The following is a 22,973-nucleotide window of genomic DNA, read 5'->3' as shown; positions in this document are numbered from 1 at the left end:
CCGGCCCCGGCCCCCGCCCCCGCCCTGCCGCTCTCCCGGGCGGGCGGCTCGGCGGCTCGCTCCTCCTCGCGGCCGCGGGACTCCTCTCTCCGGGTTTTCGGGCCGCCCCTTCACACCCGCCGCCGGAGCGGGACGGCGTGCGAGCGAGAGAGCGAGCGAGGCGGCGCGGATGCGCCCCGGCTCCCCGCGGCGGCAGCGGCAGCGGCGGATGCTCGGCGGCGCGGCGGCCGCTCCGCATCCCGGGAGCCCCGCGCAGGGAGGGAGCGAGGCGATGAGCCGCCCGCCGGCGGCCGCCCGCGAGTGACGGCGGCGGGGCAGGGAGCAGCGGCGAGGAGGAGGAAGAAGAGGAGGGCAGCGATCCTCGCCAGTGCCCGCGGGAGCCCGGGAAAGCCCCGGCCGAGGGCTCGGCCATGCCCTTCGCCAAGCGGACCGTGGAGCCGCAGCGGCTGTGCCGGCGGCAGCCCGCCGCCTCCGTGCTGGAGGAGAGCTGGGGCGCTGAGCCGCCGCCGCCGCCGCGGGACCCGCCGCCGGAGGAGCTGGGGACAGCGGGCGAGGGCGCTGAGGCGGCCGGCGGCGGGGAGAGGGAGGCGGCGGCGGTGCTGATGGTTCTGGACCTCTGCTCGGTCAGCAACGTGGCCCTGTCGCGGATCCTCCGGCAGCTCTCCGACGTGGCCCGGCACGCCTGCACCCTCTTCCAGGAGGTCGAGGCTGACATCCAGAGCACTCACCGCCGCGTCCGGGCGCTGCACGGCCGCATCGCCGGTCTCCAGGGGACTGTGCGCGGCCTCGACCCCAAGCAGGAGGCAGTGCGTAAGTACCGCGGGATAGAGCGCTCCGCGGGATGGGGCGTACTGCAGCCCAGCCCGGACCGGCCCGGGGCGACCGGCCAGGGGAAGTCATCCCCGGCAGCCCACCGTGCAAAGTTTGGGGCCGGAGCCAGTGCGGAGGGAGCCCCGGCGGCAGGGTGGGAAGGGGACGTGCCGCGCCGCGCTGTGCCGTGCCGGGCGGGCGCGGGTCGGATCGGATCGGTGGGTGCCGCGGCGGTGCCGCCGGGAGGGATGATGTCAGTGGTTTGTGCCTTACGTAAGGAGCTGTCTGGCGGGGCTATCGGGGCGCATCTTCTGCAGCTAACCAAAGGTTTGGCCGTGGAGGGAGCTGAGGCTTGTCAGCGGGGACGGCGGGCATGGGGATGATGATCCCACGTCCCCGCGTACCTTCGGGTTTATCCCCCTTTGCCGGCCCGTCCCCCTTGCCGGACAGATTTGTTTTCCCCTCACAAGTGTCTCTGACTTCCTGATCAGAATTTCAAGCTCTCAAGAAGAAATAATAAAGCTGCTTCGTCGTTAGCAAAGTTTCAGGGCCATAAAATAAGAAAGTTTGGTTAATGACTCCTTTCTGTTTAGAGTGGCCCCGAGGAGCCGGCGTGGGGAGGGTGAGGGGAGGGAACGAAAAGATCAAGGCAGTATGTGACTTACGCTACGAGCACTAAGTGCTTGAATCCTGCTTCTTCTCCACCCAAACTATAAAAGCAGTGACAGGCTCCGTAGCGCTAACAGCTGCTGATCTCTGCTGAATATGGCTCGTGTTCACAGCAGCGCGATGCTTTTGTACTCTCGCCGGCGCATAACGCTTCCCAAGCTCTTGTGAATATGTATTTTTTTGATAGGAAGGGCTCTGGATTGGAAGTCTGGAATAGCAGAGGTTGGTGTCGATCCTGTCATCTGGTTTAGGGAAAGCAATAGCTTCAAAAGGGAAATTTGGCTTAGTTTTTTTTTTTTTTTCTTTTTTTTTTTTTTGCCTTCCGCTGTTCCCCTCTAATTCCCGAGCAGCTTCAGTGAGTACAGGGAAGGGGATTTACACCGGGGTAAATGAGAGCATGTCCTTTTGTAGTTGTTTTCAATGACCGTGCCATTAAAAAAAAAAAAAAATAACGTGCTCTGGGTTTTCTCTACTTCGGAGGGGTGTGGAAATGCAAGTAACTCTTCTAGGATCAGTGAAGCCGTACTGATTAACAGTATCAAGCCTCAAGCATTCAGCGGTATTTAAACGAGATCCTCGGCAGCTGTAGAGTGACTTTGCTGGTGATATATTTATATAAATCAAGTGCAGATCAGACAGAGGGAGGCTTTCTGCGGTTTCAGGACGAGTGTGTAATTAAAGCAGAGTGCTGGGCTGTGATTGGAAACTGCGGTGAGAAGGAGGCTTGGCCGATGCAGTGAGGGAACTGTCTGAGGAAATGAAACTCCTTGTATCACATTCCAATCTGTAAGTCTTTTGAGCTGAGTAACTGTGGGCATATATACTAATGTAAGTGAGAGCAGAGCTTAGCCTTTCTAATCCGCACAGCTTTTTTTTTTCTTTCTGGGTTGTGCAAGTGCAGCTTGTTTTGAAATCACAGGGCAAAACCGTGATTATTACAGCACAGTTATGTCATGTGCTTAATTAGAGTGTCTGGCTTTACCCCTGTGATGATAAATGCAGGATCCGCTTCTTTGGCGTTCCTCCGTTTTCTTTGAAATCGTTTGCTCTTTAGGGGGCCAGAGACTTTTTGGTCATGATCCTTCTCATGTCTGCTTGCTCGTCCTCCTCCCCACCCCGTGTATAGTGTGATGGATGGTGCAGTGCCGCTGATAGAGCTGCAGGTGCCCCTGGGTCTGGCCAGCCACGGGCTCCGCAGCACCCGGCTTTGCCACTACCCATCCTCCCGTAGGTGTGTGCCTTGCCTCCAGCTACACAGCTGCTCGCAGGCAAATCACCCAGTCCTCATCTCTTCTCCTCATGCTGCACGGTGTCACGTGTGCTTTGAAGGCAAAAACCCCCACGCTGACCCAGTGTGCACAAGCAGTCCAGTTGCAGCACCTTCTTTGCGTGGTCCAGCTGCTTTTAGTCTGTCCAGTGTGGGACCAGCACAGCTGCATTTGCATAGTATGGTGTCTGAACATCTCAACCGGGACCTGGAGCTGAACTGCTTCACTCTGCAAATCTTCTCCTACAGCAACACCTCTCCGGCCCGCAAACTGTTCAATGTTCCTGGGGGCTGGGTAAAACTGCCCGGAAGGGAAGTGCCAATTGTTGCTGTAGCATGTAATGACAGCGTGCTCTCTCCCTTCTGGGCTGACACCTCCTGCTTTGTTATTGTGTTATAGCAAGGCTGTGCTATGTTTGTTTTAGGCATGTAGTGCCTGCACAGTTCACTCCTGACAGTACGAGTCACTGCACCCAGTTGATTTTTTGAAAGCGAGAGAGCAATTACAGGTGGTTACTGGTCTGCCCAGCACCTTACAAGCATCACATTAAGGCACGCTGACTTCTACCTCCTGTGGCTAATGTGGCAACGATGAGGTGGCCTCTGGGCTGGCACTTGGCTGTCCAGCCCCAATGACACACTGAAGAGTAACTTGGAACTGGCCAGAGGTTTGGATTCGCATAACAAGGAACAAGCTGGTGGCAAGCATGAGGCCCCTGCACCCATGGCATGACTGCAGTGCTTGTGTTGAACTTGTTGCGTACCAGGACTTTGGAGGCACTGGGCTGCTTGGCACATTGACCAAGGTGCCGTGTGCTGGTACATCAGCATCGCAACTGTGCAGCCCAACTACATACTTTTAAGCACTGGGTTTAAAACTGCTAGGCTATCTTGCCACAGTGAGATGTTCTTGATGTTCTAACATTAAGTGCAGCACAGTGATTTGAGAATAACGCTACCAGACGTGCCCTAGATACTGAGCTGTGACACTGGGAGGCCTTTTTCTCCATGCCTTGTTAAGCCAGCTGGATTCCGAAATTCCCTCGTGAGGGCACAGACTGGGTGAGGAAGAGGAAATAACGGGCTAATGCTGTCACGGGAGCTACTGGAGCCAGTGGTTAGAGGGGCTTCCCTACCTTATCCCTTGCTCAGAATGCCATTCCTTGGCAATCGCAGAAATGATACGAAGGGGAAGGGGAGCAGGAAAGGACCTCTCCTGAAAATAGAATCTGCATAATGTTGCATAAAGATGCTGTACTTTACGTTGAAAAGTATGTATCGCTGCATTCAAAGAAAACATCTCTGTTGGTCCTGGGAATATGAACAGAAAAATGCAATGGATTAGACCCAGCATTTTTCCAGTGGTGCTTATCACTCGTGCTGGCATTTTCACGAAGCCCTGACATTCTTGGTTCTGGTGCAGTCAAAGTGGGGAACATTTGCAAGACTGCGTGTGCTTTGCTTTAAGACAAGTACTTAAACTCCTCTGCTGAGCTACTGGGGAAGGTATTTACTCATGTGCAGCTTTTTTGGTTTTGCCACTGGGCAGAAAGTCTGATTGGGAAACCTTGTCAGGCGCAATAAAGGACTGATTCTGGGCAGTTCCAAGCAGGTCATCTTCAAAAACTCAAGGTCCCTCGCCTCTGCCTTCCCAGATGCTGCTTGTCCTTTCATCTTTCTTATAAGCTTCTGGCCAGCTAGCATCTTGCAAATATGAATCCTTTCCCACCCTCTGCCTGGAAGAGAAACAAGGGTGAAAAATGTTTTCCTGCTCAGCTCCTGAACTAACTGCTTTGCCCTTCTGCCACTCCAAGTACTTTACTGCTTTTCATCATGAGCAGCTCCAGGGGCTGCTTCTAAAGCAGAACCGTGTGGGAATAACATGATTGTGGTCGGTCTGGCTGTAGCTTAGAGTTTCCTTATTATCAGCAAGAGAGCCGAACAGCGCGGTACTGCCCAGTTGTATTATTAGAAGCTTGATTACCCAAGTAATACCAAAAATGCAGAAGAGCTTGATTTTTGTGTAGACTTGGGACTCCGTGTCTCTGTTATTTTTTGGAAAGATGATTTCTCAGTCTAGGGGACTACAGATCTAAGTGGAATATCGCACTTTTCAGAAACTGCTGATGTAAGCCATCTTACTTTCAGAGTAATCACCAATGACCGGGGCAGCAGATTTTAAAAGCCCTAGTTAAGAAGATCCTCTTTGCACCCTGGCATCCTGGAGAATTCCACACATTCCAGGCTTTTTTTTCTGAAAGCATCAATGTGTAACCGGTGGCCGATCTTTCCAAAAGCTGTATCATTTCCAGCAGTTGCCTGCTGCATCTTCGTTGCTCCACTTCTTTTCCATTCCCAATTTTCCTACGTGCTTGCAGACAGGGATAGAGCTGCTGCTCAGAAGCGTGGGGATCTCCTGTGTTACTCTGCTCCTCAGAGGCCCCCAGATCTCTGCAGTGAGCTCCCCTGTAGGTTTTTCTTCTTTCCTGAAGTGTCAGCATTGAGATAAAAAAGGCTGATGTGAACTGATTTTTTATCATTTTAGACTCTGCATTAATTTATTCTGCTTGATTGAAGTCGGTTGCTGACAACAGCCTGCCTAGTTTCACTTTTGCTTTTAGCCTCTTTCATTGTGCTTTTTAGGTGGTTTCATTTTGATTTTTGTTTGGTTTGGGGTTTTGGGGTTGGTTTGGGGTTTTGTTTTGTTTTTAACGCGCTGATACAATGCTCTTCTGTTTGGGTTTTGAGCACTGCAGGGAAATGTTTAATCAATTGTAAGTTTTTATGTGCCTTCTGGCACAGTCCTACCATTTTTGGAAAACATATGTTGGACCCAAGGCTTATCAGATAATGCCTCTCCTCCTCCTTGATATGTGCTGAAGTTCCAGTTGCTGATGAAATGGAACTTAGAAACTTTAGTACTGCCATCTCAGAATACGGTTACATCATAAGGCTGTCCCAGGCTGATGGTGGGCATCCTTACAGAGATCCTCAGCTGGATGCATAAGACCTTAAGAGTCAGCATCCCCTTGAAAGAAAAAAAGAAGCAAGTGCAGGTTGGGTAGATAAGTGTTGCACTTTATCCCAGCTTCAGAAAATCCTGGAGAATTTAAAGTGCAATTTTCATTATATGGTTTTTCTGTCTACAGTACACAACTGTAGACCTCCATGGGTTGGATAAGTTTGCATTAACATATCTGTGATACTGTTGGAGACAAAAAATAATTGATTTCTAGCTCCCCCTAACTCTGTATTATTGTGCTTTATAGTGTATGAGCATACCTCAGTGTAAAGGTCGTTACACTTTTGGAGGTACACTTTGGAGGTTGCCTGGGGGACCTGAGGCACTAGGATGTATTCAGAGCTCCCTTTGTACATTGAAATCATGTTGATTGGCAAACCCTTGTTGGGTGCAGAATAAAGCCTCCGAAGAAAAGCAGGTTTGTATGCTGGATGTAGTAATCCATTGCCTTCAGCTTTGTGTCCTGCATCTGCCCAAATTGAACGACACAGCCTCTTTGCTTGTCCTTTTGGAAATGGAGAATGGCTTTTGGCTTTACTTGCCAGGTGTGGTTTTTTGGGTTTGTGCTGGTTGCTGCGTACTCATTTGTGTTAGAGAACTCGCCTCTCTGGTGCACTTGACTTTAGTTTGTCCGTGAATGCAAATAACCCAAGTTGTGGGTGTGGGAAAGTCAGAGAATTTCCTCAGTGCTTGGCTGCTTCTAAATGCAGAGGGCTGATGGCAAGTTAGCAGAGCCGAAAGGAGCAGAAGGCCAAAGCATTGGCTTCCCTGCTTACCTTTACAGGGGTCAGGACAGCAAAGGAATGGAGGAAGAAAAACCTGCTTATGGAAGGATTCTATCCCCACCTTACTGTAACTTTAGCTAGAGCACTCTGAGCTACAGTACCGTCATTTAGGAGAACAATCCCTTATCTTTGTTTACAGAACAGCAGTAGAAGCCCTTTGACATAAGAACCTGACCATTCAGAGGCTGGGCTTGAGGTTTTATTTTTTTCTTCTCATACATTTAGTATGGGACAGAAGGTAAAGGTATGGAAATTGCCAGGTGGCTTTGGCAGGGATGTAATGGTTTGGAAGTTGTCAGACGCATTTACTTGTGGAAAGCAGACTCTGGCCTCTTTGCAGATAAAAGCAGGGTGTAAAATCCTTTGTCCTGCTGAGGTCAGTGGGACTTAGTGGAAAGGCTCTGAGAGCCCATTGCTCAGGGCGCCTCACTAGCCTTTATCTGGCACAGCCTGGTCACAGATGAATAGCAGGCAGAGTTGGTTTTCCTCTGAAGCCATTCCTTGTTATATAGATGTAAATGTTGAGAGATTTTGCTGAATCTCATTTACTCGGTCTCCTGTTGGTATGGTATAGAAGGCCTTTGCCTTTCCGTAGTTCCTTGCTAGAACTTAAGCTGATGTAACGGTTTTGAACTGTGTGGGGATTCTGTTGCTAGATGGGGAACCTGCCAGTCAAAGGGCCTGATGTCCACAGGTATTCAAAGCTGGATTCCCACTTCACCGCAGCTCTGTAGTTGTGTAATCTCCTAATCATCAGTGTAACTTCTTTCTGGCTCATACTCAAGAGCCAAGCAAGGGTCTCCAGTGGGCTTGTTAGAAATCCTGGTGGAAATGGCTTAACTCCTGTAAGACCGATGAGGTCTTCTTTGCACAGGGGTAAAACTGCAGAGGAGGTAGAGTCAGACCCATAAGACTTCCTGTGGATCTGATGGTTTAACAGAAATACTTCCCACAGCCCCTTTAAAACTCCATGTTTCTATTTAAAAGCCTTTATAATTTCATGTATGTGCCCATATGGAAACCTAAGATGAGTGTTTCAGCAAAAGCAGTGGAGTCACTCCTACTTTTGATTCGTTCCCCTGTTAATGCAGGAGAGATCTGGAGATTAAGAAGTAAGCAGACTCTGATAGCTTGCTGAGGGCATGGGAAGGTCATTCACCTGTTGATTCACATGCAGAAAAAAGATGGTAGTTTCATTTTATGAAAGATGAAGGGCCTGGAGTGTTTCCAGAAAACTCTTGCATAGTTCTCAAATGTCCTTGGACGGAGGGAAGGACTTGCAGGAAGCAAGTATAAATATCCAGCGTAGTGGTGCCACTCGACTGCTGTTCTGGATCAGCAGAATCAGGGTTTGTTGACATTTCTTACGCAGATTTACCTGCCCTGTGCCTTCGGTTTCAAGGATCAGATTATGGTTGGTCTGGCAGAGATAAGCAGAGGTGGGGAGAGAAGAGAGGAGGCCGCCTGTACTGCTCCCTGGCATGAACCAGTCGTGACCTCTCCCTCTTCATCCTGGCAGAGGAAGACTTCTTAAGCGTGGCTGTTTAAAGGCAGCACCTGGTTCTTGCTCTCTCCAAACTGGGCAGCAAAAGAGATCGAGCAAGGTGGAAGACCGGCTGTTTAAAAAAGCCCCTAATAGTCTACCCCATTTCCTTCACACATGCCTAGGCATGTTGTACCCAAATCAAGCAGAGACCCCCAGGGAACCCTTAAAAGGAATGTTACAATACCCAAAGTGGGGAAAAAAATATGACCAGCTGATGTGACTAATACACAGATGCATTTTAAAAGCTTGGTCGTGGGGTTGTGTGGTCTTCCGAGTCAGAGAGCTGGGATTTTCAAAAGCTGCTCTCTCCAATCTCTTGGCATCTCCGTGTAATCGGAGGCTGACATCAGACTCTCTCGATTGGACCTACTTGAGCTTTCAGGCTGTGAAGAGCAGGAGCTCTCTGTGTTACCCAGTGTGTATGAAGTGTGGGGGGGGTGGGAGTGGGGGGAGAGGAAGGTTTTTTTAACTTCCTTTGATGTATTAGCATCAAGAGAGGGAGTCTTCGCTTCATTCCTAATTGCTTCTCGTCTTTGAATTTATATACCAATATGTAAGTAACTGCAAAGGGAGATAGCAGAATTTATAAAAAGTTCAAAAAGGCAGGGCTTAGAGCATGATTAAAATAAAAGATAGCATACAGTGTGTGCTGTTTTTAGCTGAAATATCTCCCTAGAATACTTTCCATTTACATTCTCATTATATCTAACTGCTTCTAATGCACTGCTTAGTTTAACAACTGGCATGTTTTTAGGGTAGATTTTATAGTAGATATACACCCACTGTGTTCTTAACTTGAGACTTTAAATTGCAGTATCTGTATTGGACAATCTTTTCTTATACCTTCTTGGCTGAAGGCAGGAAGAAAGCAATAGTGATGGGAACCTAATTAAGCCTGTGGTTTAATTACACCAGGAGCTGCGTGCTCAAAATGCTGCTGGATTCAATGAGTGCTGCGTGGCACTGCCATGCTAAGTCCCAGTGGAGAATGACATATTTTTTTTTAATAGGATCGCTGTAATTCTTACAAAGCCACCATGGTTTTTCTCTTTCTTTTCAGCTGCCAAGGCAGTTGGACTTTGAACTGGAGGCGCTCAGACCAAGTCCCTGAGAAAATCCAGAGGAGCCGTCTTGCTGGCGTGTGCATGTGATTAGGGAGAACGAGCATAGGGCGGTGTGTTTCTGCTATAAATATGCATAGCTTGCTCAGGCCTCAGCAGCTTTTCCCCCGCCTTCTCAAAGTTCTTCTGTTGGCTTGGCAGTGTTTGAAAAGACCTCCAAGTTGGCCTGGGTGGAGGGCAAGCTGGGGTGAAAGGTGCTAATCCTTCTCCTTGAAGATGTGTGTATCAGTGGCTGCAGAACTGGGCCATTTTTAGCAGTGAAATATGCAGGGTGTGTTGAAAAAATCCTCTGTGTCTATGGTCTTTGAATTGCTTCAAAGGCAGAACTGGACTCTATGGGCACGCTCAATTTTGCCTGATTTATTTATTTTTTTCTGCCTGATTGCAGAAATCGTATCTTACTGATGATGAAGCTCAGGGCAGTGAAGCAGAAACTCCCTGTGATGCTCAAATGCAAACTTTTTTTGAGATCGTTAACACGTTTCACTGCATCCAATAGTTAGTGAGATATGATAAGGGGCAATTTAATTTTAAGTGAAACGAGAAATTAATTATGATTAAACACTTAATCATGCAAATCAGTATGGGTTCAAAGAGCGGGTACTACTAGCCAGCTCCAATTTTTTCCTCCCTTTAAGATTTGTTCCTGTGCTCCAGCAGTTAATGTCTTCGCATGCTGAAGAGATCCCACCTCTCCTCCCATATTGACTCTGTTCTGCTGCAACAAGTCTTTCTGTAGTAACCTCAAGTCTTGGGCTCCGCAGCAAATTGCCTGAAGTCTTGCCCACAGTCAGCTTGCCAAAGTTACTTTTTCCCCATAGGATGGATAATTCCCACAACACCAGTTTTAGCCTGGTTTCTCACTGAAATGAGTATTAAGGAATAGCACGCTCTGTGCATGTATAGCAGGGGAAGGTCTGGGTACGCCTGTGTATCTCACACCAGCCATTCAGAAATTTTACACCTGTTATTCAGCTACAATTTCAACTATATTGCCACAGTGTAAGAATCATAAAAGAGGCTGCCAGGTAAAGGAGAGAACAGGGTATTCCTGCTGTATTTGAAGGAAGGGCTTGTTCTTTACTAGATACTAGAAAGTCCGTTGGGAAAGAATCCCATATAAATGCTCCAACCCAATAAAAAGAAGTGCTCCAGTTGGAGCTCACATTTTCTTCAACGTGAAAGTCAGTCCTTTGCATTGACATAGAAGCTGGAGAAAACCAGGCTTCATTAGTTCCGCTGTTTGCAAAGCTGCTTGTTCATATTCCTCTTTCCCCTTTAGAATTACTGGTTATTTAATTTCAATTTTAATCTTTTTTTTTTTTTTTTTTAAAACTTATGCCTTGAATGTCTTTCCTCGTGGGCCATCCTATCCTTCACTCCTCTTTTCATCATGGTTTTGCAGGGGATGCAGCTATACTTTCACCTCTTGTCTTAACAGCAAAGGCAATCCCCCCTGACTGTGAGAATGAACAGTATTAATTTTTATGATCATGGTTTATTGTCCATTGATTATCTTTAATGTGATGCTGCCTCGTTCAGTTAATAAATTACTGATAACCCGCGAAGATTTAATTAACCCCCTCCCCCAAACATAACCTGCTTTTAGTAGATGTTGTAAATGCATACATTTTACCTGGCACATTAGAATCACTGGTTGAAGTTGCTTTACTCTCAAATTGCACTCTAGCTAAAGTATATTTGTGGTAATCATCTCATTATTACTCTGCTGATAGCCTAAAATAAGTATCACTGCTTCATGACTTCAGCAATATTTTTTTGGTCCCAGTTACAGCTGCCGCAGGCCTTGGTGCCCAGGATGGATAAGCTGTGTACTGGATGCCCCTAGTAGAGGCTGGGAGGCTTATCTGAAGATTTACCATTAATTCTCTATCACTGTTAGCTGGTGTCAGTCAGTGCCCAGAACCCACAGGCTGTCCATTTCCAAACCCAGGGTGGCAAAGCAACAGTAGTCCACAAGCAGCTGCCTCCAGCTTCATTCTCGCTCACTTCAACCCATCCCCACATGGCAAGGCAGTAGGGCTGCGGGTGAGATTGCTATATTGTCCGAGCCATGTGCACCCTGCTGCAGTGCTCTGGACCAGATCTGTTTGAAGGAAGGTAGATGGAGTGCCTGCGAGGTGAGCTGGGATGGCAGCCTTGACCATGGGTTGACCACAGAGGAGGCTGACCACTCATGTCTGACAGCGGAGTAGGAGAGAGGCTGAAGGAGAGAGGCTGAGTGCCCTGTGCTCAGAGTTCCACTTGACACTTACTTGGCTGTCTGTTTACAGTACGACCCAGAGTATTTACCCAGCTTGCACTGTCATCTTCCCTAGGGACCTCTGTCAATACATTTAAAATTTACAGGGCAGTTCTAGATCTGATCCAATGATACAATCATCTGCCTAGTAGTACGGTATGGAAATGAGCATCCCTGTTTGAGGAGTGGTGGGTCTGTAAGTGTGTGAATGGGTTACAGCTACCTTCAGCAGATATAATGTGGCTATTCATTTATGAAATTGTCCAAGTGGAACTTAACACAAATTACTAATGTAGATTAGAAGTATTTTTCATTTATCTGCTTGTTCCAAAGTGCTCTACTGAAGAACCCAACAGAATGGCAATTCGTTAAAGGAAATTTTGTGGGAGCTGCAAAATATCGCAGCACAGGGTTATTTTTTATTTCCTTTCTGGAATTTTGTTCCCTGGTTGGCTTTAGATCTGACCTGATATGCAGTGTCTTGGACTGTGAGACTAAAAGGTTCTGTTTCCCTAAAATAAGTGACTGTGTCCAAGTTTGTGCCGCCCTTTAGAAACAGTAGTTGAAATAGAGGAGGCTTGGATAGCATCTTCATCCTCAAAATTCTGTGTGTCACTGGAAGAACACTTTTTTATATACCTGTAAACATGTGGCTAGATAAACGAGGAAGTCCAATGGAAAGATTGGACAAGATAATATTGGACATTGAAGTTAGAAAAGCTTGATAAAGGGGAAAAGAATTTTGCATCCACATTAGTAGCAACCTGGTCATACAATGAAGAAAATATTCAGTACTACGGTTCTCATTACAAAGGTAAAAATTGAAGGAAATTGATGTCTCTTGTTCTTTGACTTTGCATCTTCATCTAAAAGCATTTTGTGGTTGAGTTAATTTCCTTGCCATCCCCACCCTTTCACAGTGGAAGATGCACTTGGGCTTGAGAAGTTGTGATGCTATTGGTGGAAACTCTTCTACGGGGTGTAATGGGTGATCCTGCCACAGAAGTGAGGCACGTCTTGCTTGGCTATGTGGGAATTATGCTATTTGGTTGTACTTGCAAGAGTAAGCCCTTGCATTTGTATGAATTGCCCCTGCTATGTTACAGCAAGGGTTGAAAAAATAAAATAAAAATGTAGAAAATCTCATCCAAGTTCATGAAATTAATTATTCCAAGAGAACAGATGGGCAAGTGAAAGGTAAAATGATGCAAGTCTACAGTGTAGTTTGCAGATTCACTGAAGGAACGTGTAGTATTTATTATCGCAAAGAGACATCTCCCCTGCCTGCCTTCCCTTTTGAGACAGTCCAACCTTGGGCTTGATAAATATGTCTTTACAGAAGTTGGCACGTACTGACCTTGTTTGCTGCGGTCTGCTCTTCTGTAGCTTCTTGATTCTAGCGGTGTGAGCCAGATGGACAGAGCCCTAGAGCTAAGTGCTGGATAGCATAATTAAGAGCTCTAGTAGTGAAGGCTGGAACTGACTGAGTGAGACTTTAGCCAATCCTTCAATATTTCTTCATCCAAGATATGTCTGCTCTGTCAAGTAGTTCTGGGGTTCTTTTCAGATCATATTCCTTGGGTATGAGGATGTTAAACTATATAGCAATAATATCTTCATCTGCATACTACAGAGTTCTCTGTGATACTTTGTGTCACAATAGCACTATGTTTTACAACCTTGTATGTCTTCTGGAAGCCCACCTGAATTTTTTCTTTCAAATTCTCCTGCTGTGGAGTTGTGGTTGTCATTTGTGGGTGTCACATGAATCCCCGCTCCTTGGAAGCTCCATGCCAGTGCAGTCCTAACCACGCATGCTGTGAACGCTGGAATGTGGCTCTGCAGCTCTCATTGTGAGTTTGGGGTCTGAGGGGCCTGGTTTCATACTGACCAGGAAACAACGTCAGAGGTCTGTCTGCCATCCTGCAGCCTTTTTTCCTTCCTGCTTTCACATGCCATTTATAGCAGGAGAATTGTGTCTCACACCTCCCCTCTCTCTTCCTTTGCTTAACATGCCACTTAGCAGCGTTGGGGATGGGGAATGGCATATGTTTCTGCTCGGCTTCCTCTTTGCAACCTACCTGCTTTCCAAGGCAACGTGTCGCCATGCATAACTTTGGCGGGCAGCTCCTGGTGCCCTGCCTGGGTGCCGTGCAGCCTCCAGCAGGCCGGTGTCAGTGCGTGGGAGAAGGGAGTGGGTGAGCAATCAGTCTTTGTCATTCCTGAAAGACCACTTGCTGAAGCAGTGTTTGCAGAAGCTGTTTGAAACAATTTGAATGCTTCTGGCCTGTACATCCAGCGGGCCCGAATCCAAGGATCAAGCTGCATCAAGAGGAGACTATTTTTCTCCTTGTTCCTAAGTACACTTCTCTGCTTTGCTCTTCATTTCTGCTAAAGAAACACTAAAGTTAGGGTGGTCATTTTTCCTTAGTGTCACTGTGGATGGTGTGTATGCATAGCGGGGAGATGACTGGGAAAAAAGAAAGAAAGAAAGAAAGAAAAAAGAGAGTGCATGTTGTCCTTGGAGAAGCTGTCAGAAGAGCCACCTCGGGTGGGCGTTCAGACCTTTTCCACTGACAGGGAAGTTTTCCGTGAATCACACAGAGTCACAGAATCGTAGGGGTTGGAAGGGACCTCCAGAGATCGTTGAGTCCCCCTGCCAAAGCAGGTTCCCTAGAGCAGGTTGCACATGTAGGCATCCAGATGGGTCTTGAATATCTCCAGAGAAGATGCCACCACCTCCCTGGGCAGCCTGTGCCAGGGCTCTGTCACCCTCACTGTGAAAAAGTTCTTCCGGATATTGGTGCGGAACTTCCTGTGCTCCAAATTGAGTTCATTGCCTCTTGTCCTGTCCCCACAGACCACTAGCATGGTGCTACGGGCTGAGTAATACTGAAACTTGCTTGCAGGCCGCCACGCTTGGCTAGGATGGAGCTTGTGAACTGTTTTCAATACCACTGGAGCCCTTGGAGTAACTCTTACAGTATGGGTCTTAGCTTAAAGGTTGAATGCCATCTAACTGTCCAGACAGGCATTTATCTCTCTCATCCTGAACAACGACTGTGTATCATGCGGTGTGATATGGTTTGGGAGAAACTCCCGATCTGACGTAGCTGCAAGGCCTCACCCCCTTCGGAGGCAGCCCCGCCTGGATCTGGCCCTGCAGGACAGCTGGCGTCCTGCCGGTTTGGAGAGCGGCGTGGGAATGACAGGATTTTTTCTGCTGTTTGTTTTTCTGCTGATGGGCCATGTATGCGTCATTTAATTTATGATAAAACATAGGAGGTACCTTTTAGGTGAACTACAGCTGCTGTCTATAAATGGCTGGTAGATGTGAAGAGGCCCAGACCTATTCAGGTGCAGAGTCCCTCCTGAGTGGGCTGAGGATGTTGTTCAGTTCTGCAGGGTGGAACTGAAGAGGAGGGACCAGTGACTAGAACTTGAATTAATCTGTTGACTTTTTAGGGGGGCTTGGGCAAAGGTTGTTAGTGGGAGCCAGATCACTGAGTTTTAGCTCTCTAAACTTCAGGACATCCACCCCGATGCCATCATGTGAAGTGTGTACCAGCATGGGCTTTGTACACCTCTGTACCTCAGCTCCATGGCAGCTCCATGGCCCATTCCTTCTTCTCAGAGGCAATATCACACAAGCAGTGAGGATGAGCTGGGTTGTCTGGTGGTAGATTCTGTACAGATACCCCATGAATACAGACCTGCTTTGTAATTTGTGGGGCCGAGACCTTTCCACATTAGGAGTGCTTCTGTCCTTCATGGGCAAACGCTTCCAGGTTCTGTGTGGTTCTGCTTGGTGAAGGCAGTACTCCTGGATGGGTTACTCCAGCCCGCCTTCAGCAAGCAGAATTTGTCATTACTGAGACCTGCAGCTCTTGCCTTGTGAAGACCAACTTTACACTGGGCTAAGTTTGCAGTTGCAAATCTTTCTTCTGAGGCCTGGCTCATAGAGGAGATTGAGCTTTCTTACATTACAGTCAACGTGTCCCAGTTAATTACAGTCATGTAAAGACGAGGTTGTACCGTGGGACTTGGTTTAATTAAAAAACGGTGCTGGGAAGTTTAATAAATGTCTGATATGTTCTATCTGGCTGCCGAGTGCTAACGCTGCGGTTCTCTTCAGGCGCTCTCCCAGCTTTAGTCAGAAAGGGCCACCTGAGCTTGACATCTGCACTAATGAAAGGGGAGGACAGATTGTCATTCTCTGTCCAGCCAGGTTTGTGTCTGGCAGCTCATTTTTATCAGCTTGGGCTTGTGCCTGAGCTTTGGGAAAAGATTTGTGTGGGTAGTAGGGTCAGAATCTGAGGCTTTCCCTCTGTAGTGGAAAAAGTAGCGATCATGCATGTGAAATGTGGACTTAGAGGAACTTTGTGTGGGTGGTCTTGTTTTGATTCTTTCTGCCCTCCTCCCTTTCCCTTCCCACTCACGTATGGTGAAGTCTGTCTTCTATTTAACGTGAGCTTTTCTAATAATCATAGATAATATACAACAAAAACAATAATAAAGCATCTGCACATGCAATCTCTCTGAACTGCAGAAGCCACAAGATCTCCTAGATAAGCCTTTTGTGAGTACTGGCTTGTGAGAGACCTAGCGCTCCATGATGCCCATCTGTTAGCAGCATGTTTAAATGTGATTAATGTGAAAGTTGCAAGAATTGCAATAACTTTTCCCAGCCTACAACAGAATCTGTCACTGTTAATCTCTTGCAGCATTAAAAGCTTAATATAGTAAATCTAATGTTATGGAAAGCTGTAGCTTTGCTTTTGTTGCCATCACCTTATTGCATTATTAAACTAATATTTCCTTCCTCTCCACAGTTCATGAGCACAGTAGAGGCAGTGTAGATACCACTCACCTGCAGAAGAATACTTAAATGATTGTATATGTACAAAGTCCCTCAAGAAAGAGATGCTCCAGTATAAAAGGATTTGATTGGGATTCCTGAGGGAAAGTGGGCAGAACAGGGTATGCTAGGAGTCAGCCCTTTCTTCAGAATGCTAGCAGATTCTGGGGAAGTCACAAGCACTGTCTTGATATGATAGCCCTTGGCTGCGCCTTAGCCAGGCACATTTTGGCTTCCCCACTCATGACAGTAGACCTACCTCAGTAGTGCTGATGGTGTTTTGTCAGAACTGCTACATGTTTAGAGGAGATTGTGGGCAGGACAAGCAGTGTTATGGCACGAAGTGCGGACGTCCACCTGTAGCAGGTTGACACTACGGGAAACAAACGGGAGAACCTGGGGAAGGAAAATGGCTTTCTACATAAGCTGCCTGTGCTGGAAAGGATCAAAGGAACCATAATGAGTCAGTATCTTTCTTTTCCTTTAAAGAAAATTTCAGAAGAACGATTGTATTAAAAGGTAGTGTACTCAAGATCTGCAGGTGGCTTGTAAAGTGTAATTAGATCCCCCTCACCTTTTAAACCCAGATCTACCACTTTGTTCATTTTAGTGGGGTTGGAGATCCCCATTCTTGGCTTTACAGTGGGAAATTGGTAGAGGGGAGGGCTTGTTATGAATCTTCTTGTTTTATGGCATGATTATAAGGTGCTTTTGTTTCCACCAGGGACAGCAATAGTGCTTTGGACCAAACATTTCAAAACTACTTTTAATCCATGCTTGTGAGATCGTCAGGCACGGTAGGACAAATTGAGACCTGCCTTTCACTAAACACACCCCTCACTCCATCACACACAGTATCTTCACAGCAGCCCAGCAGCTTGTCCACATCCAGGTATTGCAGAGTCAAAATCAGATCAAATAGAATAGTGCTGTCAGTAGTCACAGAGGTAGGATAGTCGCAGAGGTGAGACTGGTCTCTATGGGATTTTCTAGGTTTTTGGTGTACTCCTCTATCACCCAGTCTTTGAAGTGTTTAAGAGCTCGAGGTGCCATGATTAAAAGCTTCAAGGACCGTGCATGCTTTTTCATTTATCCTCAAAGAGGGTAGGCACTGATTCCACTGTTCTGGGCCATTAGAAAAACTTGCAGGGAAGAGAGGTCGCACTTGCTTTCAGTAGGCTGTCGGTCAGATGGAGAACAGAAAAGGGACTTTCTCCCCTTTGTGGTAACACGCACACAGCTGAAATGATAAAACTATGAATTTTTGGTCCTCAGGGGCTGCTGTGGCACACCCTGCACCCATGGGTCTCAGTATTGCTCCTGCCTTGTTCTCCTGTGGATTACACCGTGACACCCCATGTCCTCCATCCATCTTCAACAGTAGGGTCATGTACCAAAGGCTTCAAGTTGAGCTGAGGTGAGGGGCACACAGCAAGTTATCAAATTGGAGCACCGCTTTGCCTTGCCCCCTCCTCTCAGCTCTTTGGCAGTCAGAGGCTGTTAGCTTATACTCTGTGAGAAACCCCGAGAGCTTCTAGGTTGGTATTTCAAAGCTTCTCAAAACTGTGCGTGATAGTGTAAAATATGTTTATAGGAGTTCTCATGGATCAGCTCCACCCTGTACTCACGTTGCAGGGGTATGCCCAGAAAAAGGCATTTTTCCATGATTTGGGAGAATCTTGGAGATGAGGGAGTAAGGGAAGAAGTATCCAGCTGCACCTTGAATGCCTTGCCGCTGACTTAGGTTTTCAGGTCACGTTAAAATGTGGAGGAAAGAGGATGCAGTAAACAACTGTGCGGGTTTGTTTTCATTGAGTGCCTACTCAGACAATGCAAGCATGATTCAGCTACTAGTTAGTGCTGATGTACTAGAATTGGCAAGCTCTGAACACTCCTGCTACTGGATCTGCCCCAGTTGCTTGATGTGCAGCGATGAATGGATGAACATTCACCAATGCTGTTGCACAAACAAATAAGTTAATAGAAAGCAGCTGATTGTGTCATTGTACACTATAGAAACTCCAAAGCAGCTCTGAGATTATTTAAAAACAGATGTTCTTATCTGGTAACTCTTAGAAATGTAGAGTGGTATGGGGGTTTCTTTTTGGAGGGAAAAAAAAAAGAACAGCATAGACACAAACCAAACTCTCTACCTTGTCCTTAAATGATTTCATGGTGAGGACTTTCACAAGAGATTTTTCTCTTGAAGTCTTAGCCTGGGCCTGAGTTTGACAGCGAAGTTGGCTTTGGATTGTGTCACTGATAATTGGAGCTGTGCTGGCAGTCTCCAGCGAGGGAATTAACTTACGGGGGGGAAAGTTTTTTTAAGTGGACACACTGGAAAGAAAACGCTCTGTGAAAACTAGAATTATACAAACCAGCTGTCCGGCCTCCTATAAAATTATACCGGCCTTTTGTACCTCGGTGTAAGTGGTGTTTAACCCTTGCTGTCGTTACCGCGCTCTGCGGAGACAGATGAACTTCCCTGGCTGAGGGCTGGGAGCGGGGGCCCGAGAACAAAGCGCAGGCTGATGGGATTGTGCAGGGACGCGGGGCTGTCAGCGAGGCCAACCGTTAGTTCATTATTCAGGCAGACAAAGCTTCACGCCCTCATGAATCACTTCTGGGGTTTTTTTTTTTTTTCCTTGCTCGCTTTCTTTCCCTCTCTGAGGGAGCTCTCTGAAAGGAGCGGGCATGCCGAGCGGTCGCAGCAAGCTGGATCGTTTCCATTAACGTTTTTCTGACCTCTGGAGGCAAAAACTCACTGCATGTGTCCTGAGCTGTACCAAGGGTGCCTCTTCTGCCCCGTGGTCCCTGCTACCCAGGCACTGATGTAGAGCAAGATTGACTCTTCTGCCCATTTAACTGGGGACAGCTTGGTTTTCTTTTCAGCTGTGGGGATGAGCCCAGACCACCGGCCCTGCATCTGCCCAGATTCTTTTCAGATTGCTTCTGCAGCTTGAGGAGGACTCTGCAGCTGTGGCCTGTGGCAGGACGCCTACATCGGCTTCCTCATTTCGTCAGCTGTTGAGAAAAGCCGGGGAGAGTTGCGTCCATGTACACCCCCTCCACTAGTGGTGAAAATGCCTGAGGATGACAGTCAGTTTGGGATGTTGTATTCAGCCTTGCTGCTGCTGGAGGGGTGGTGAAGTGCCTCTGCAGAAGTGTTCCAGGGACATGGAAACAACCACTCGGCAATGTTAGTGCTCCTGCTGCAACAGTGGTGGGGTCTCAGCAAAAACATGCCTGGGCTGCTACAGTCTGAGGTAGCACAGGGAGAGGACCCAGGGGGAGAAGGAGTGTGTTTTTCCTACATCAAGCTTATGGCAACCCTCAAATACTCAGGAAAATAGTTTTGATCAGAAAAGTCATGGCTAGTGCCAGATGGTTCAACCACAGTGTAAGAAGTGCTGTAGTAAATAGTAGTAACAACTGCCCACACATGAAGCTTTATCCTAGAGAAGGAAGGCTTGGATTTGACAGGTCCCTTGAAGCATTAGTTTCTTACTGTGCTGGTTTTTTTCGCTTTGTATATTGCCATTGCATGTGCTACTATTAATTGGGAGTGGAGGTGGCACTTGGTTGTTATCTTTTTTTAAATTCTTCCTGAATTCTTGGCCTCAGTGACGAAATGTGGCCAGCAGCTCTGTAGATTACCTGTGTATTGCCTGGGAACTGTCTGGAATTGGTTTCATTTCTCTGAATGCCTACTTGTTCTTGCATTACAAAGCTGGATGATTAAAGAATTCCAGAGTTCTTTCTGTGCTATTCATTACTTTGTGTACCTCTTTCATGTGCCCTTATATCTAAATTAAACACATCAGACCTCTTCAGTTGCTTTCCATCTGTAGATCTTTTCATGCCACTGATTATTTTTATAAGCTGTTTCTGGAACTCTTCTTTTATTTCTCTGTGTCGTTCAACACTCAAAGGAGGCTGCTGACAGCAGTGTCCTTCTGTGTATGTGTTCTGGGAGCTCCTTTCTCCTCAGTTTCTCCCTCCATCCTCCCCATCAATACAGGCTCAGTGCTGCAGACTTTCCTCACTGTGCCATCTAATCCCCATGACTTCAGCCACTTTAAGTGAAGGCTGCAGAATTCTTCATTTATATCTACTAATCTGATAAGTGACTAAAGCTACAGGCCTGAGTATCTTGGTTAGCTGCCATATTCATTTGCTAATCGTTAACACAGTTGAAAGACTTTTTTCTTTATTAATAACAAAGTACAGTCTTTAAAGAGCAGTGTTTTGCAAGAAAAGAAAGCTGTGTTTGTTTTGAAAGGAAGATTTATTGGGATGATATAATCCAACTCGCGCTATCTCCTCACCTGTTTTTCCTCAGGGAGACCATCAATCTTTATAAACATTTCTAAATCAAAAGATAAAAATGATAGACAAATTCCAAAATGGGATGAAAATACTAACAAGAGCTGAAAGAGAAGCCCTTTCCTTTTAATACCTGCTGAAACTGAATTCAAAGGGGAGCCAGTTCACTATAGATGCGTGGGATCTGAGAGCAATTTTGTGCCTTCAGTCCTGTGTAACAGGAGATCGAACAAAAAGAACAGTGGTGCACGGGTCCCATCTGGAAGGATTTATCATCTGAACTCCTAATGCTGGGTTTGCTTTTTATTTTTCCAGCTAACACTTCCCAATCTCTTTGCAATCACATGCCTCATGTGTGAAACAGCTTTGAGAGGGTCCGAGGCCTGGCTGGATCCAGTTTCTCACCTCGCTTTACCATTCCCTTCTTGGAGCTGCCACTGGCACATCTGATGCTTTCCTTTATCCTTCAGGCTGACCCTGCTGTTGGCTTTGGCAGTTCTGGCTCCACCAGCTAAATGTTGCTGATTCTGTGACTGGGGATGTGCATTTGTGCTGTAGTCCCCAAGCTAGCATAGGTTTGGTGGGACTTAATTTTCTAGTCCCCCTTATTTGTGCCATGCTCGCATTTGACCTGTAAGATCCCCTCACTCTTGGGACACCATTGGGTTGGTGTTGTGCAGGAAAGGATGGGTATGGAGTTGGTGAGCTGCTTTGATTTTCTTGCACGAGTGGGGTGATGGAAAGGTTGCCACCCAGTGAATGCGCTCAAGGGGGACCTTGAAATGCATGCAGGGGAAAAAGAGGCTGGCTAAGTGCTTGGAGGATGAAGGTTTCAAAAAGTTGTTATGCAGGCTTCCTAGCTCACATTGGAGTGGCATTTGCTGAAAAAGCAGCAGTTAGGCCTGTAGTATTAGAATTTGCTTTTAGTTCAGGAGAATACTTCAGCAGAGGTCATACAGGGCTGTTTGATAGCTCTTCCGTGGCTACCTGAGATCTCTCTTCTCCACGAACCCAGACTTATGATACATGCCCTGTGCAAAGAGAAAAATACTTCCTCCATAAGTCAGGGAAGTCTGTTTTCAGTAGACCATGCACTAGTGCCTCTTTCAGGTGGCAAAGTTGTAAATCAGGCTGGGGAAAACAAACCAAACCAAAACATTATTTTCAAAAGATTATTTTCAAAATTCACCTTCACTTTATTTTCTTGGCTCTCCAAAAAATAGCCTTGTGACCCCAACAAGGCAAAGAGCTGGGGAGCTGGGAAAGTGAGCAGCTTGTCTGAGTGTGTTCCTAACCAGAGTTTGAGCGTGGCAACCTCAGCAGTTATTTCAGACATCCATCGGTACGTACGTGCATGTTACATACTTGTCCATCCATCCATGTGTTTAAATTGCCATACCTTCAGTTATTAGGTTTATTTGCACATTTCAATTCCTCTTTCAAGATTCTTTGCAGCCATTTGTGCTTTATTATATATGGAAAGGAAGGGCAAACCGCAGGCTTTTTCTCATTTGCAGATAAAGGCTACTACTGTCATCCAGTGATTGATTTTCTTGCTTGACTCACTAACCATGAATTAGTCCACAGCTCCTCAGCACAGAACTACACTGGGTCAGAGTTGAAACTGGGGGCTATGTTAGAGAATCAGAGCAGGAAAACACACTTTCTGATTTGTTTTTCCTTTTTGATCTAATGCAGCGTGTTGCACATGTTGGAACTAAACAGAACAAGCTTTGTAACCTCTAGTGTACAGCATGAATTTCTTTAGAAAATAGGCTTCGGTTAACAAGGTGTACTTGCTGTTGATGTTTGGTCACTGAAAGTAGAGATTGGGGTTTTTTTAAATGCCTAATAAATAGAAATATCTGAGAGTACTTATTTTTAATACAGAAACCAAAAAAATGAATGCTCTTAAAGCAAAGGAGGCACCATCTGGGAGCCCTGGAAGAGCCAACCCTGTACTTGTGCCATGCAGCAGAACCACTGATGTAGCAGATCTGCCATATGCAGATAAAGCTGACAGACCCGGGTCATATCTTTCCTATAGAAGCAGCTGTTGCCTGCTGGTTTGAGGGTAGCCTGCTCCAGGGTAGGCAAGGAGATCATTTCTTACCAGGTTCACTCTTCTAAACACCTTTCTGCATTCGTGATCGCACAGAAAATAATGTTTGGAAGCACATGAAAAAGACACATAACCATGTGGCTTAGGCTTGATGTACTTGCTTTGCCATGTCTTTCTAGCAAAAACCATAACCCAAATTACTGCTTTCTCCTGGAAAGTATATGATGAATCAGCTGCTTTTAGC

The 22,973-nt window shown here is 46.7% G+C and overlaps 1 protein-coding gene across 1 annotated transcript in view; it reads left to right on the top strand.

The window, feature by feature from the left end:
• Positions 1 to 410: 410 nt before the first annotated feature.
• The window catches only part of NHS (NHS actin remodeling regulator), a gene marked incomplete at its 5' end in the record, with an annotated part of 260,819 nt that continues 238,256 nt past the window's right edge, over positions 411 to 22,973 (top strand). Inside the window, one exon of the mRNA XM_084275035.1 lies at positions 411 to 810. Within this exon, the coding sequence (XP_084131161.1) occupies positions 411 to 810 (400 nt within the window). The remainder of the gene's footprint in view (positions 811 to 22,973) is intronic.

This window comes from Gallinula chloropus, assembly GCF_964237585.1.
Source record: "Gallinula chloropus genome assembly, chromosome: 1".
NCBI lineage: Eukaryota > Metazoa > Chordata > Aves > Gruiformes > Rallidae > Gallinula > Gallinula chloropus.
The sequence above is the reverse complement of the archived record's forward strand: the minus strand, read 5'-3'. Positions and strand labels throughout refer to the sequence as shown.